The sequence below is a fragment of the Moschus berezovskii genome, chromosome 23 (genome assembly GCF_049115385.1).
Source record: "Moschus berezovskii isolate FMDL1 chromosome 23, NW_MosBer_1.0, whole genome shotgun sequence".
Classification (NCBI taxonomy): Eukaryota; Metazoa; Chordata; class Mammalia; order Artiodactyla; family Moschidae; genus Moschus; species Moschus berezovskii.
The window spans coordinates 61876923-61889482 of NC_142482.1; the positions used below are offsets into that span (position 1 = coordinate 61876923).

Sequence of the window (12560 nt, forward strand, 5' to 3'; positions counted from 1 at the left end):
ATGGTTGTTTTCATTGCTAATGTGTCTCTTTCTCCTGGCAGCCTGAGAACATCCTGTGTGTGAATCGGGACACTAAACAAATAAAAATTATTGACTTTGGATTGGCCAGAAGGTATGTCAATTTGGACATAGGTGTATGAATTGAGTTAGAGAACATGATGGGTGATCTTTCTTTGCGAAGATAAATCTGATATACCCCTTGGTTTCATATCCCTGTTTAGAATTAACCAAAATTATGTTTCAGCTTTACTTTGCTGGCTTCAGAATTTGAACATTTAGGAGTTTCTACAGTGCATGCAAGAAAAATACGGAATATTAAAACCTAGTACAGTGAAGTTATTAAATTTTAAGACATTAATCCACAATTTGTAAGAGTTTGTCTTGGTCTTTTGTGTTTGGTCCATATGTAAAGAGAAGATTTACTTTAAAAAAGTAATTGTGTGAGCAGGATTGCCAAGGGTTCAGGCACAGATGAGCTCCTTAAGGGAACAGAGTTTACATGGACCTCAGAGCGTGAGTGAGAGTATTAGACGGTCGTGAACAGCTGCATCTTCTCTATTCATTAAACTAGGCTTGTTTAAGCCATTGACAGGGCATAGTCTGTATCACGGCTCCTTCAGTCATGTTTCATAATTCAGGTGTTCTAATTATTCTGAATGGCTTTTCTCACAACCATTTCAGATTATTAAGGGTCTCTAGTGAGAAGCTTCATTACCATTTCAGACTCTTAAGGCTCTCTGGTGGGAAGCTTCATTACCAGTTTTGGACACTATCTCTTTCATAAACAATTTCCTTTAAAGTCTGTTTATATTAGATGTGCTGTGCAGCTGCAGGTATTGTGCTTATAGACTGCATCCTTTCTGTTTCCTCGAGTTTTGATTTTTGGCTGACTCTCTTCATTCCTAAATTTCAGGTACAAACCCAGAGAGAAGCTGAAGGTGAACTTTGGAACGCCTGAATTCCTCGCCCCTGAGGTTGTGAACTACGATTTTGTCTCCTTCCCCACTGACATGTGGAGTGTGGGCGTCATCACCTACATGCTGTAAGCAGACCCCTGCCCTTCGGACTTTTGTTCCCCATTGCCGTGTATATTCCATCTGCTGTTGTGAATAAAGCCCTAAGTTAGATCTTTCAAAGATAAATAAGTCTGCCCCATACTCAGGTACTTCCCATGTTCTGTTGAGTCTGGCAGGTAAAGGAGTACATTCTTTCCTTTTATCATCAGAAAAAGTAATTGTCTGCTTCACTAATCACCCAGATTCCTAGACCATCATCCTATGCTCTAAAAGTAACTTAAAAACACCCCCAACTTGTGTCCTGATCCCCTGAGTGATAAAGCAGCCTCACTGTTCAGGGGGGACATTCCTAGTGTTTGCCATCTGAGGACGTGATGGCACTCTGTAGTAAAACACGTTAAAAGGGCGTTTGTGTTATTCTGTGAGATTCGTGTTTGAGGGTAGCTGTGCCTTCATCACAACCACTGCTTATAAACATAAAATTATGCTTGCGAGTAGCTCATTTGTGTCCAAATCTTTGCGACCCCATGGACTGTATCTGCCAGGCTCCTCTGTCCATAGCTTTCTCCAGGCAAGAATACTGGAGTGGGTTGCCGTGCCCTCCTCCAGGGGATCTTCCCAACCCAGGGACTGAATTCACATCCCTTGTAACTCCTGCATTGCAGGTAGATTCTTTATCCCTGAGCCACAATTTTTGGTTATTTGCCTTCTTTCCGTTTTACATGACAGAACCAAGAAGGCACCTGTCTTTACAGAGTCTGAGGGTGTTTAAAGACTTCTCACCCTGGACACTGTGTCTTACAGACTCAGCGGCTTGTCCCCCTTCCTGGGCGATGATGATGCCGAGACCCTGAACAACATCCTGGCCTGCAGGTGGGACCTGGAGGACCAAGAGTTCCAGGACGTCTCGGAGGAGGCCCGGGAGTTCATCTCCAAGCTTCTCATTAAGGAGAAGAGGTGACTACGTCCCCCTGGGGCTCAGGAGGAGGCAGGGAGGACAGAGCGGCGGGCCCCGGGGCTGAGAGGGCCGCAGTCAGGGAAGTAGCCAGCAGCCCCCGCGGCGGTCCCTGATGCACCTTCAGAGCTGTAGACAGAGCGACTGTGGTGCTCTCCACCCGGTCTCCTGAGATCTGGAGCTGCTGTGATCTCAGGGCTTGAGTGGGGCTAGGGGGCTCCATGCCGCTGAACGGTTGCTTCGTGGCAGAGCCTGCCGTGGGCCAGGCCCGTCCGCTGCTCTGCAGATGTCTTCTCTTTACCCACTTCCCAGCTCCATGGGAGGAGGACATTATCCATAATGTTCTTTGATGATACTCTGAGGTGACATGGCCGGTTAAGTGACAGAACCGAGAAGCAACACGAGGCTGTGCACGTGACTGTTACGTGTGAATGGCCCGCTTTCTGTCTTGCTAATAATTCAGAGTTCAGTGGATGAAGGGTACTGATACTGAAAACAGGGGCTCACATTTTAGGATCATGGAGGGGGTGGAGGACTGTGATGAGCCAGTCAGACATACTTTTCAGATGATTCTGTCTAAAGTAGATAATGACAAAAGATAAAACTAAATAACAAAAATTAAAAAAAGACAACTCCCAAAAACATAAAAGAAAAATACAAAGAAAAAAAACAAATTAAAAATAAATATAAATAAAAATAATATTTTTAAAAAGTTTTAAAAAGGCAAAATAGGAAAACAAGAAACCTCCAAAATGGAAAAATAATGAGAAAAAATAGAAAAATAATAAAACATGTAATGACAGATAGCATTTAAGGTGTTCATGGCCAACAATACTTGCTTTATTGTTTATTACCTTATAGCCTTTAAGTTATATAACCACGACCATGAACCAATAGACAGGCGGTTCAGTGGGGTGGGGTCCGGGGCTGACCCCAGATGCTCCTTCCCCTGCACTTCACTGTCCCTGATCTTCCAGGAATTGTATCTGGGGCTTTGAGGGCAAATGTATAAAGCCCAGTTCCTGGCTTTAGGTAACTTTTGATCTAATACAAGAGACGAGCAGTTTTTAGTTCCGTTCAATTTAGTCGCTCAGTCATGTCCAGTTCTTTGTGACCCCATAGACTGCAGCACGCCAGGCTTCCCTGTCTATCACCAACTCCCAGAGTTCACTCAAGCTCATGTCCATCAAGTCAGTGATGACATCCAGCCATCTCATCCTCTGTTGTCCCCTTCTCCTTCCGCCTTCAATCTTTCCCAGCATCAGGGTCTTTTCCAGTGAGTCAGTTCTTCGCATCAGGTGGCCAAAGTACTGGAGCTTCAGCTTCAACATCAGTCCTTCCAATGAATCTTCAGGACTGACTTCATTAGGATGGATTGGTTGGATCTCCTTGCAGTCAAGGGACTCTCAAGAGTCTTCTCCAGCACCACAGTTCAAAAGAGTAGTTTTTAAAAGAGGCTTAAATACAACGTAGTGAACATTGATTGAAGATCAGGCTTCCCTGGTGACTCAGTAGTAAAGAACCTGCCTGCTAAGCAGGAGACACAGGTTTGATCCCTGGATCGGGAAGGTAGAAGTTCACGTTATGAAGCTCAGACAGCTCATCAGGAATGGTGATTTCTATGTGAAGGAAGGTGTTCAGGCAGCAGCCAGATTTACGAATTGCTTGTCTTGCTTGTTTTACCAATAGCGTTACCCTAATGGGATTAGATGGTGACCTATCCCTGATACTAATTCCATGGAAGACAGAATTGCCTGGCAACTTCACATGAGGCCGTCTGGTCTCCCAAAGGCGGTGGCCAGAGCCAAGGTCTTGTTTGCTGGGTCCCTAATAACCCCTGCCTTTCCCTTTAGCTGGAGAATCAGTGCTAGTGAGGCTCTCAAGCACCCTTGGCTGTCGGATCACAAGCTGCACTCCAGGCTCAGCATGCAGGTAACCACGGCTGCTGTTTTCCCTTCTCTTCTGGTCGGCTTCAGCCTTCTGGCGATCAGGTGCTCGCAGCACCTTAGCCTTGAGGAAGCTCTTTCTGGTTGGTTTATCACAGCCTTGTAATCCTGTGCGAGCGCTAAAGTCCTTCAAGTGCTTTTGTTGAGCATTTGTGCTTTTTAATGATGCTAACTTCACTAGAGAATTATTTTCGGCAGAACCATGTGTTAGGTCTGTTGTTTAATTACCGTGTCCGTTACAAAGTGAATCATCTCGTCACCATAACTGCACCCACACTTACACGTTTAGCCTCGGGCATAGGTGCACGTAACGTTTCGGAGGATACATGTTAATGTACACTCAAGGTATATCTCCTACTTAGAACTCAGAATTCTAACTTCCCTGCTTGCCTGGTTTAGTGTGCTCTAAGCACCACCACCCCCCAAAAAAAAAAAGAAAGAAAGAAAGGTAATATTCAGCTTGGACAAGAGATTAATGTAACAGCGCGTGAAGGAGACTGAATGGTGGGGTGTACCTTGAGAGCGATCAGGCCGCCCTGTGTGGTCACCTCTTATGCAAACTCCCGACCGCCTCTCACCACCCTAGTCAGGGCTTACATCTCACCTCCCTGTGGGTCCCTCCAGCACAGGTCTCTTGCCTAAGCTTTGGGTCCGAATACTCCCCTGTGAGCCGGCCATCTCCGCTTGGATTGTCTCCACTACCCCCTGCCCCCACCATCCTCACCACCCTCCCAGTCCTGAGTGCCTCCCTGTGCTCCCTCTCCCTCCCCCAGTCCCCTCATCTCATCTGTAATTTACCTCCAACTTCTGCACTGACTATTCCTGGAATCTCTACAGTCCCCACCGTCATGATGGTTGTCTAGGCCGAGGCCACCTGTCACCTGAGTGACTACCATTGCCTCCTGCCGACGTCTGCATGCAGATCGCCATGGATTATATAAACGGCACAGAGGCAGATGGGTCGCATCTAAGCAGCTTTCCTGCATATTTAGCGTGGTCAATGGGGCGCGAGCCCAGGGAGGCGGTGGGCAGGCCCCGCCGTCAGGCTCACAGTGGATGCGGCTGGTCAGCCTTGTACAACCCCCTCCGCTCCATCTTTGCTCCTCCGGGGTTTGGAGCGGAGCTTTTCCACTGACCAAACCCTGGGATGACTGTGCCCCAGGTACTCATTTTTTCCACATCCAGTTTTTATTGAAATTACTTCTAAATTCAGCATCAGTTGTAAGTTTTATTTGTGTCTGAATATACCTTTCCTTGATAATTGGTACTGATGTCAAGTAAAAATAGACTGATTCCCCGGTAGGTACCTCACCCAGACGGCATAAACTGCTTATTAGGGTTACCAACCTATTCTGGGCCAATTTTCCACCCATGTATTTTTATCCAAGCTTATTGGTGTCCAAATACACTTTGACGTGGTGGACAATATGGAAACCACAACAGAAAATTAATGACATTATACAGCATAGAAGTGTTTAAAAATATTTTTTAAACCATATAACAACAACAAAAATCACCTTTTTGTTATTTTATCCAACTGCTGGTACCTAAGGTGAACAGATATTTCAGGGATGGTGAGGATTGAACAAAAAAATTCCATTGTATGAATCCAGTTAGTTTCCATGAAAGTTATAATTATACAGCACTGTACCACGCAGTGTTCTGATGGCTTCAGGAAAATGAACTCACTTGGTTCTCAGCTCGATGCTCTGAAACAAATATGCCATCATTCCCTTTGTGTGAATGGGCCGCTGAGGACAGGGCTGTAGACCCACCCAGGATCCCACCTCAGGCAGCAGGCCCTGGAGTCGGGCGAGGGCCCCCACTCTGCCGACCCGCTGGAGGCGGCCTGCTGGGCCACGGGGCCTGTGGCATTCCCAGGACCACCCTTGCATGACATCTTTCATGTCACTGAAAGACAGCACTCAAGCTTAATATGTTTTATTTTTCGGTGAAGTATTGAGAATTTTTTCTAGGCGATTCACTTCTGGGAGAATCTTGTTTATATGTCCTGTAGAACCAGAATTCAACTTCATGTTGAAAATTCAACTCTTACCCAAACTATTTAAATCTAAATTCTGATATTTCAAAATTTTCATAATACACTTTTGTCTCTTTTCATTGTTTCATGCTTAAAAGCACTTCCTGTTTCCCAATGACCGAGCATGCCCATGATCCGTGAACTTAGAAGGATTCTCCTTCTTAGACACCGAGGCCCATGGTCTCCATCTCCTGAGCTGGGCCCACGGGGCTGAGCCCACCGCCCGCACGGGACCCACTGCGTCAGACACAGCCTAGGCTGCAGCAGAGTCTCCTGGAGGGCAAACCCATGAGCCCTCGGCCAGCACCTGTGCAGACACAGTCCCTGCTTTGGGGCTGGGGGCGGGGAAGCCGAGCAGGTGGACTGATTCTCTCTTCCCGCGGCTCGTGACCACCCACCTCTCCTCCCCGTCTTCTGGGCGCCGGCCTCGTCCTCTGCTTCCCTCTACTGAGCTGATGACAATGGACCTGCTCAGAGTCAACATTCACCCACTCTCTTCCCTGTCACCAAATCGTCCCTTCCTTTATTACAGCTCTGACCATGTTATCCCCTGATGAGAGTCTATCCCAGTCTTCCCTTTCTTGCACCCTGAACCCCCATACCCAGCAGTTCAGGCCCCACGTGTGCCAGTGTTGAGGCCCCAGCCCTGTGCCCAGGTCGGCCCAAGTCCTGGGCAGTGTCCGAGGTCCGTTCCCAGTGCCCTCTCTCCAGGACGGTCTCCTCAGTGCCAACCAGAGGGGCTTCCTCTGTCCTCCGGAGCTTCTCCCGGGGCCCTTAGTGCTCGTCTGCTGGTTTGAGAGTGTCTACAAGCAGCCGTGTCTGTCTGGCTCATCCTTGTGGTCAGTCTGTCTTGACTCTTGTGCTTCGTCAGCCTGAGTCTTGACTAAACACACGTGTGTCAGAGCCAAGGGTCATGGGGTGCGAGTCTCTCTGTTCATGACGCCGAGGGGAAGAGCGGTGATGGCAGGGACACTGTGGGGGAGGGGCCGCCCTCGAGCCGGATTCTGCGGCTGTGAGCCACTCAGGGTCTGGGGACGTCTCTGCAGGAGCCCCTGCCCGCCAGGGGCAGACCTTGTCAGTTCTGACCCTTCCCGAAATGTCTTCTTGGTTTTCCTAGAAGAGGAAGAGTTGCTGCTCTGATGCCCAGGACCTGGTGACCAAATAGTGTCCGGAAAGCGCCCTCTTGAAAGGTTGGTCTGGAGGGGCCTCTGAGCCTAGAGAGAGCATGGGGAGAGCATGGCTGGCTGACCGCCGCGAGCAGCGGGGCACGTTTCCTCCAGGGGAGGCCCCGAGGACAGACGGCTACGTTTGGGTCTGCTCTGCTGTTTCCTAGCAGAGGACCCACCGTCTTGTGATTTGTGGACTGGGGACAGTCTCATTTCCCATGTGTGTTGAGTGGCTCCAACGAGACCTTCCAAGCAAAGCTGGAAACCAGGGCTCGGCACACAGTAGGTGCTCAGGAAGCTTCCCGGCAGTCCTTGCAATAGCTGTACGTAGTGAAGTGTCAGGGGAGGGAGCGCGGTCTGCAGAGCCCGGGAGTCCAAGGACCTGCCCCCAGGGGCACAGCCCAGGGCACGGCAGAGCCTGCCCCTCTGGGGAGCCTTCTCATTCTTCTTCTCCTCCTCGGCTGTCTCCAGGCCCAGACCCCATCCTGGACCCCAAGGAACTGCCTCTTCATACAAAGTCTCTGCCTTGCTTAGAATTTTATCAGAATTATTCCGAGAAGGAGTGTTACTCATGAGCAGGTGCTGTTACATCAATAAATGGTCCAATTTATGGCCTAAAGGGGGCTTCCCAGGTGGCGCCAGTGGTAAAGAACCCGTCTGACAGTGCAGGAGACATCAGAGACACGGGTTCGATCCCCGGCTCGGGAAGACTCCCTGGAGGAGGTCAGGGTAACCCACTCCAGTATTTTTGCCTGGAGATTCCCGTTGACAGAGGAGCCTGGTGGGCTACAGCCCACAGGATCACAGAGAATCTATCACAACTGAGAGACTGATCACACACACACACGTGCCCCAAAGGAGAGGCCGAGGGCAGCGCACTACCCCACGGGCTTCAAGAAGCCCCAGCACCCTGCCCGGTGCGGGGGACACTCGGCCCCGCCAGCCAGGCAGCTTGGCTTCAGTGGCCCTGCGGGACGCGAGCCTCGTGAGGCGGCGTTCTGCAGCCGGCCCGTCCGAGCTCTCGCTCTGGCTTGTATCTGCTCTGGCCCCAGGGTTTTCTTGGTCTGTTGACTATGTGCTCTTGCAAGCTGCCTCGAATCTGTTGGAAAGTAAGATTGGGTAGAAATACATCAGCAAATCATCATACAAGTCACGAACCAGCATCAGCGAACACCCCGGCTTTGGTACAAGGGTCCCTTACTGGGGACCCTGTCACTTTCTTAGAGATTGATGTGACGTCAACAGGGAAGGTTTTGTTTTCTACATACAAAGACCATTCTGTCTGTCCAGACTAGCGGGGAGTTGGTGTTGGGAACCGCAGGGGTAGCCTCACGTTTGGTGATGAGGTGGAGAAGGAGGGCCGTCTGCCCCCTCTGCGGTGGGCATCCCAGCCTTTCCGGGAGCCGTGAGCCCAAGGTCTGCAGGCAGCACGCCCTGGCGGTCCTTCTCTCCCCCAGCCCCATCCAGAGGCAGCTCCGTCCCCAGCGACCACAAGCCCTGAGGGTTTGCTGCAAACCACTTTCCTACCATAAGCCCTGGCCGGGCTCTGGGGGCTGGTGGGAGCGAGGTCACTGGGTGCCAGGAGGTGCCCAGGCACGAGGCCTGGCGCCAGGGGCTGGTGGGAAGGATGAGGCGAAAAGGCTTTGGGCGACGGTTCAAGGAGGTTTGCTCTTGAACCCAAGGCGACGGAAGGTGGTGGCAGCCAGAAGGACAAGCACAAAGGGTTGTGGGTTTTTTCCCCCAAACTTCACACTTTTTATTTCGTGTTGGAGTACAGCCAGTTAAAAATGGTGTGGTAGTTTCAGGTGAGTAGTCAAGGGACTCAGCCATACGTGTAGGTGTATGTGTGTCCATTCTCCCCAAACTCCCCTCCCATCCAGGCTGGCACATAACACCGAGCAGAGTTCCCTGTGCTGTGCCGCAGGTCCTTGCTGGTTATCTATTTTAAATGTAGCGGTGTGTATATGACCTTCCCGAATGACAAAGCGCTTTGAGCTGGTCACCCTGGCAACGCAGCGTCTGTGTTGTAGATGCTCAGCGAGGCCACTCCAAACCTGGCCTGGTCCAGTGCGTGCCGGCCACTCGGGCTGGCCACCTTCCTTTCCTGGGTACCCCCCACCCCTCCAGGGGCTACAGACACCCACCTCAGTCCCACTGCATGCCCAGGCAATGCAGGTGCTTCCTGGTTTGCTTTCTCACTTTTTTTTTCCTTTCTCAAACTAAAATGTAAGCTTAAGAAATTAACGCTGGGGGCAGCCTTCCTTGAGAAGGATGCTGTGCTAAAAGCAGTAGATCATGCTTCACAATCTCTCCTGCCAGGAGGAGCTGGGAGCTTTGGCAAGACACAACATGAGTAAAACCAATTTTGAGATAATATTGATTTTTAAAATCTGGTGGTTGGAGATGATTCCTGTGGAAAAAGAGCCTTGTGAATAAGGCATAACCCGCAACGCAAATTGAGGACAGAAATCTGCAATTTGTCAGAGGTTTTTTGATGGGTTGAGGAAGCGCTCTAAAAACGAACCAGGTGGCGTTTCGTTTCTCCTTCCCACTGCTCCGTGGCCAGCCCGGGAGACGTGCGCTGGGGCCAAGCCCTTGGGTCTGCTGGGAGGACGCGCATGGGTCACATGCGGCCGAGAGCAGATGGAGAGAGTCCCACGCACGTCCCGGCTGCACTTTGATGCCGACGGAGCTGGAGGGATGCAGGGTGGCAGCGGCTCGGAGCTGGCTGCGCTTCAGGTGCAACAAAGAGGCCTTGTCCTTCGATCCTGCACTTAGTACCGAAATATCTTGCATAAACTGAAAACACACACACAACCCACCCAGCTCTGGTAAGCAGTGGGATCCTTCAAGGGGTTCCTTTTCTTTCTCACAGACACACATACATTATAAAAAGTCATCTGTGGTTTTCCTAAGGGGCGCAACCAACTAATTACAATTTTAAAAGCCTTGCTGAATTAACAAGAGTCATATTTTGTTTGCTTTGCAGGAAAACTGCTGCGGTTGCTGCTGCCTTGAGAAGATTTTTGGAAAAATCAGCAATTCTGATGCCTTGACCCCTACGGAGACTGGTGGCTCTGGGCGGGAGGCGGGGGCGGGGGGAGTTGCCGCTCTGAACTCTGAGCACCTCTGCCAGGCTTGGGGGCAGGAGGTGCTGAGAGCTGGAGCCCTGGAGGCAGGCAAGCCTGCACCCACCCCCCTCATACCCTGTGGCCGGGCACACCCAAGAAGACGGTTCCCTACCATCCTGAGCTTAAAGTTTTCTGTCTTCGTCACTGGGGTCCAGCAGGCCTCGTCTCTGCTACGTCTCAGATCAGTAGAGCGGTCATACTGGAGGCTGAGCTGAGGGTTTAAAGAGCCAACTGTTATCTGTAGGACGGATAAACAGCAAGGTCCTACTGCACAGCACAGGGAACCGTATTCAACATCTTAGGAGAGACCACTGTGTGTGTTCATGCTCGGTCGCTCAGTCCTGTCTGACTCTTTGTGACCCCACGGACTGTAGCCCACTAGGCTCCTCTGTCCCTGAGATTCTCCAGGTAAGAATACTGGAGTGGGTTGCCATTTCAGACTACACTGGAAAAGAATATGAAAAAGAATGTACTGTTCAGTCGCTCAGTCGTGTCCAACTCTTTGCGACCCCGTGGACTGCAGCACACCAGGCCTCCCTGTCCTTCAGTGTCTCCCAGACTTTGCTCAGACTCACTTCCATCGAGTCGGTGAGGCCATCTAACCACCTCATCCTCTGTCGCTTTGCTCCCTCCTCTTCTTGCCCTCAGTCTTTCCCAGCAACAGGGTCTTTTCCAATGAGTCAGCTCCTTATAATGGAAAAGAATATGAGAAAGAATGTGGATATATGTTAAAAAAAAAGTTGGCCACATTTAGAGGGAGAAGGGCCTTTCAAAGGGGTGAGTGTGTCGCCAGAAAAAGTTCTAAGTTCGGTGAACCCTTGACCACTTAGTTTCTCGGACTTTATTATTTTGATTTGGATTGAAATCCGGTGAATCCAACTGATGAGTAATTTGCTTTCTGGAATATACGCTTTCTTTGAATTCTGAGCAGCAGGCATCAGAGGGCCTGTCTTCCACTTGCTCTGCGGCCTCCTCCAAGAGCAGCAGTGTTCCAAGCAGCTGGTCTACTTTCAGCTGAGGGACGTGGGTATCACCGTGCACCTTGCTCTCTTCCGAGGGAGCCGTCATCCACGTGAAACACGGGCTTCGAGAGGCAGTGCACGGTTAGTCTGTCCATTCATGGCCTTGAGAGTAACGTTAACTGTCCCGAGAGCTTCCCTCAACGCGGCTGGAACGAGAAGGGATGGCTCTGGTGGGTCCTAAGGGGAACAGCTGGGCTTCCTGTCGAGTGGCCTGGGTAAAGAGGACCAGTGGCCGCGCCACGTGGCGGCCCTTTGGCTCAGCCCTGCGCAGGGCACCCCCACTCGGACGTGACCCTGATCTCCAGCTGGAAGCTCTTCCGTTCCCGAGCTCCTGGGCTGTTTCTTCATGTGTAACAGGGGACCTGAACCCTGCTGCAGAAATGGGGATTGTTCCTGCAGGAAGCTGAGACGGTGGATGCCACGCCCATCACTAGCTCCTTAAGCCTCTCTCACATTTTCCACAACCTGTTGTGTTGAGATCCACTGTAATGACGCCTTTATTTTTAGCTTACGTCGCTCTGGGCTCCAGTTGTCTTGATGGTGATGAAACGAACTGAGAACAGCTCCGGGGCCGCCCGGGCGAGGGGGTGCTGACCGTTCCCCGTCCTCTCTGGTCCCGCCCGAGAGTCCCCCTCGCCCGCCCTCATGTTTCAGGGGCGGGGAAGGTGGAGACGGAAGACACGTGTAATTAGTTCAGGCCTCTCGCCAGCTCACCGGTCGTGCAATACGACGCGTCTCTGTCTGCTTTGGGCCTGCGTGCTCATCCAAGGCTGTCTTCTCCTCTTCCTGTTCTGTGATTCTGCTTCGTGTTTAATTTAGTTTCCTTAAAACACACACGCGCACACAAGGCCCTGTGACTGGAGTGTTATGTTACCACGCTATCTTTAGCTGCTGGTGTTCATTGGGTCTGGAAAAACACGAGGTGGTCCAGGTTTCATGCTCAGCCCACAGAGAGCTGGCATCCGCTCAACTGCTGAACGGGACACCGGGGTCTGATCGGAAGCCTCTCGTGGAGGGCGTGTTCCAGCCCGGGTGTGGGTTCCCTTCTGCACTCACCTTCCGCTGGGCGTGGGGTCTCCTCGGTCCTGGCTGCCTTCCCCGGTCCCACCACACGCGGAGGACCCAGCTCGGGCCAAGTGAGCGAGTGCTTGCGTGCCAGATTCACCCACTGACGACCCCGCAGTCGGCGGGCGTGGGTTTTAGGGTTTAGAATGGAGACTCTGCTTTGAAAGAGGCTGTCCTCAGACTGCGTGGTTAGATTTGCACGCTTTGCTGGGGAGTGC

At 51.1% G+C, this 12560-nt stretch overlaps 1 protein-coding gene across 6 annotated transcripts in view; it reads left to right on the plus strand.

Moving 5' to 3' along the window:
- MYLK4 (myosin light chain kinase family member 4) overlaps positions 1 to 10250 on the plus strand; it is an 84596-nt gene extending 74346 nt beyond the window's left edge. For all 6 annotated transcript variants that reach the window (XM_088831413.1, XM_055406252.2, XM_055406253.2 and 3 more), the window contains 6 exons: positions 42 to 112; positions 914 to 1042; positions 1821 to 1973; positions 3825 to 3903; positions 7076 to 7148; positions 10114 to 10250. In XM_088831413.1, coding sequence (XP_088687539.1) covers positions 42 to 112; positions 914 to 1042; positions 1821 to 1973; positions 3825 to 3903; positions 7076 to 7123 — 480 coding nt within the window. In that variant the 3' untranslated portion in view covers positions 7124 to 7148; positions 10114 to 10250. The remainder of the gene's footprint in view (positions 1 to 41; positions 113 to 913; positions 1043 to 1820; positions 1974 to 3824; positions 3904 to 7075; positions 7149 to 10113) is intronic.
- Positions 10251 to 12560: the final 2310 nt, after the last annotated feature.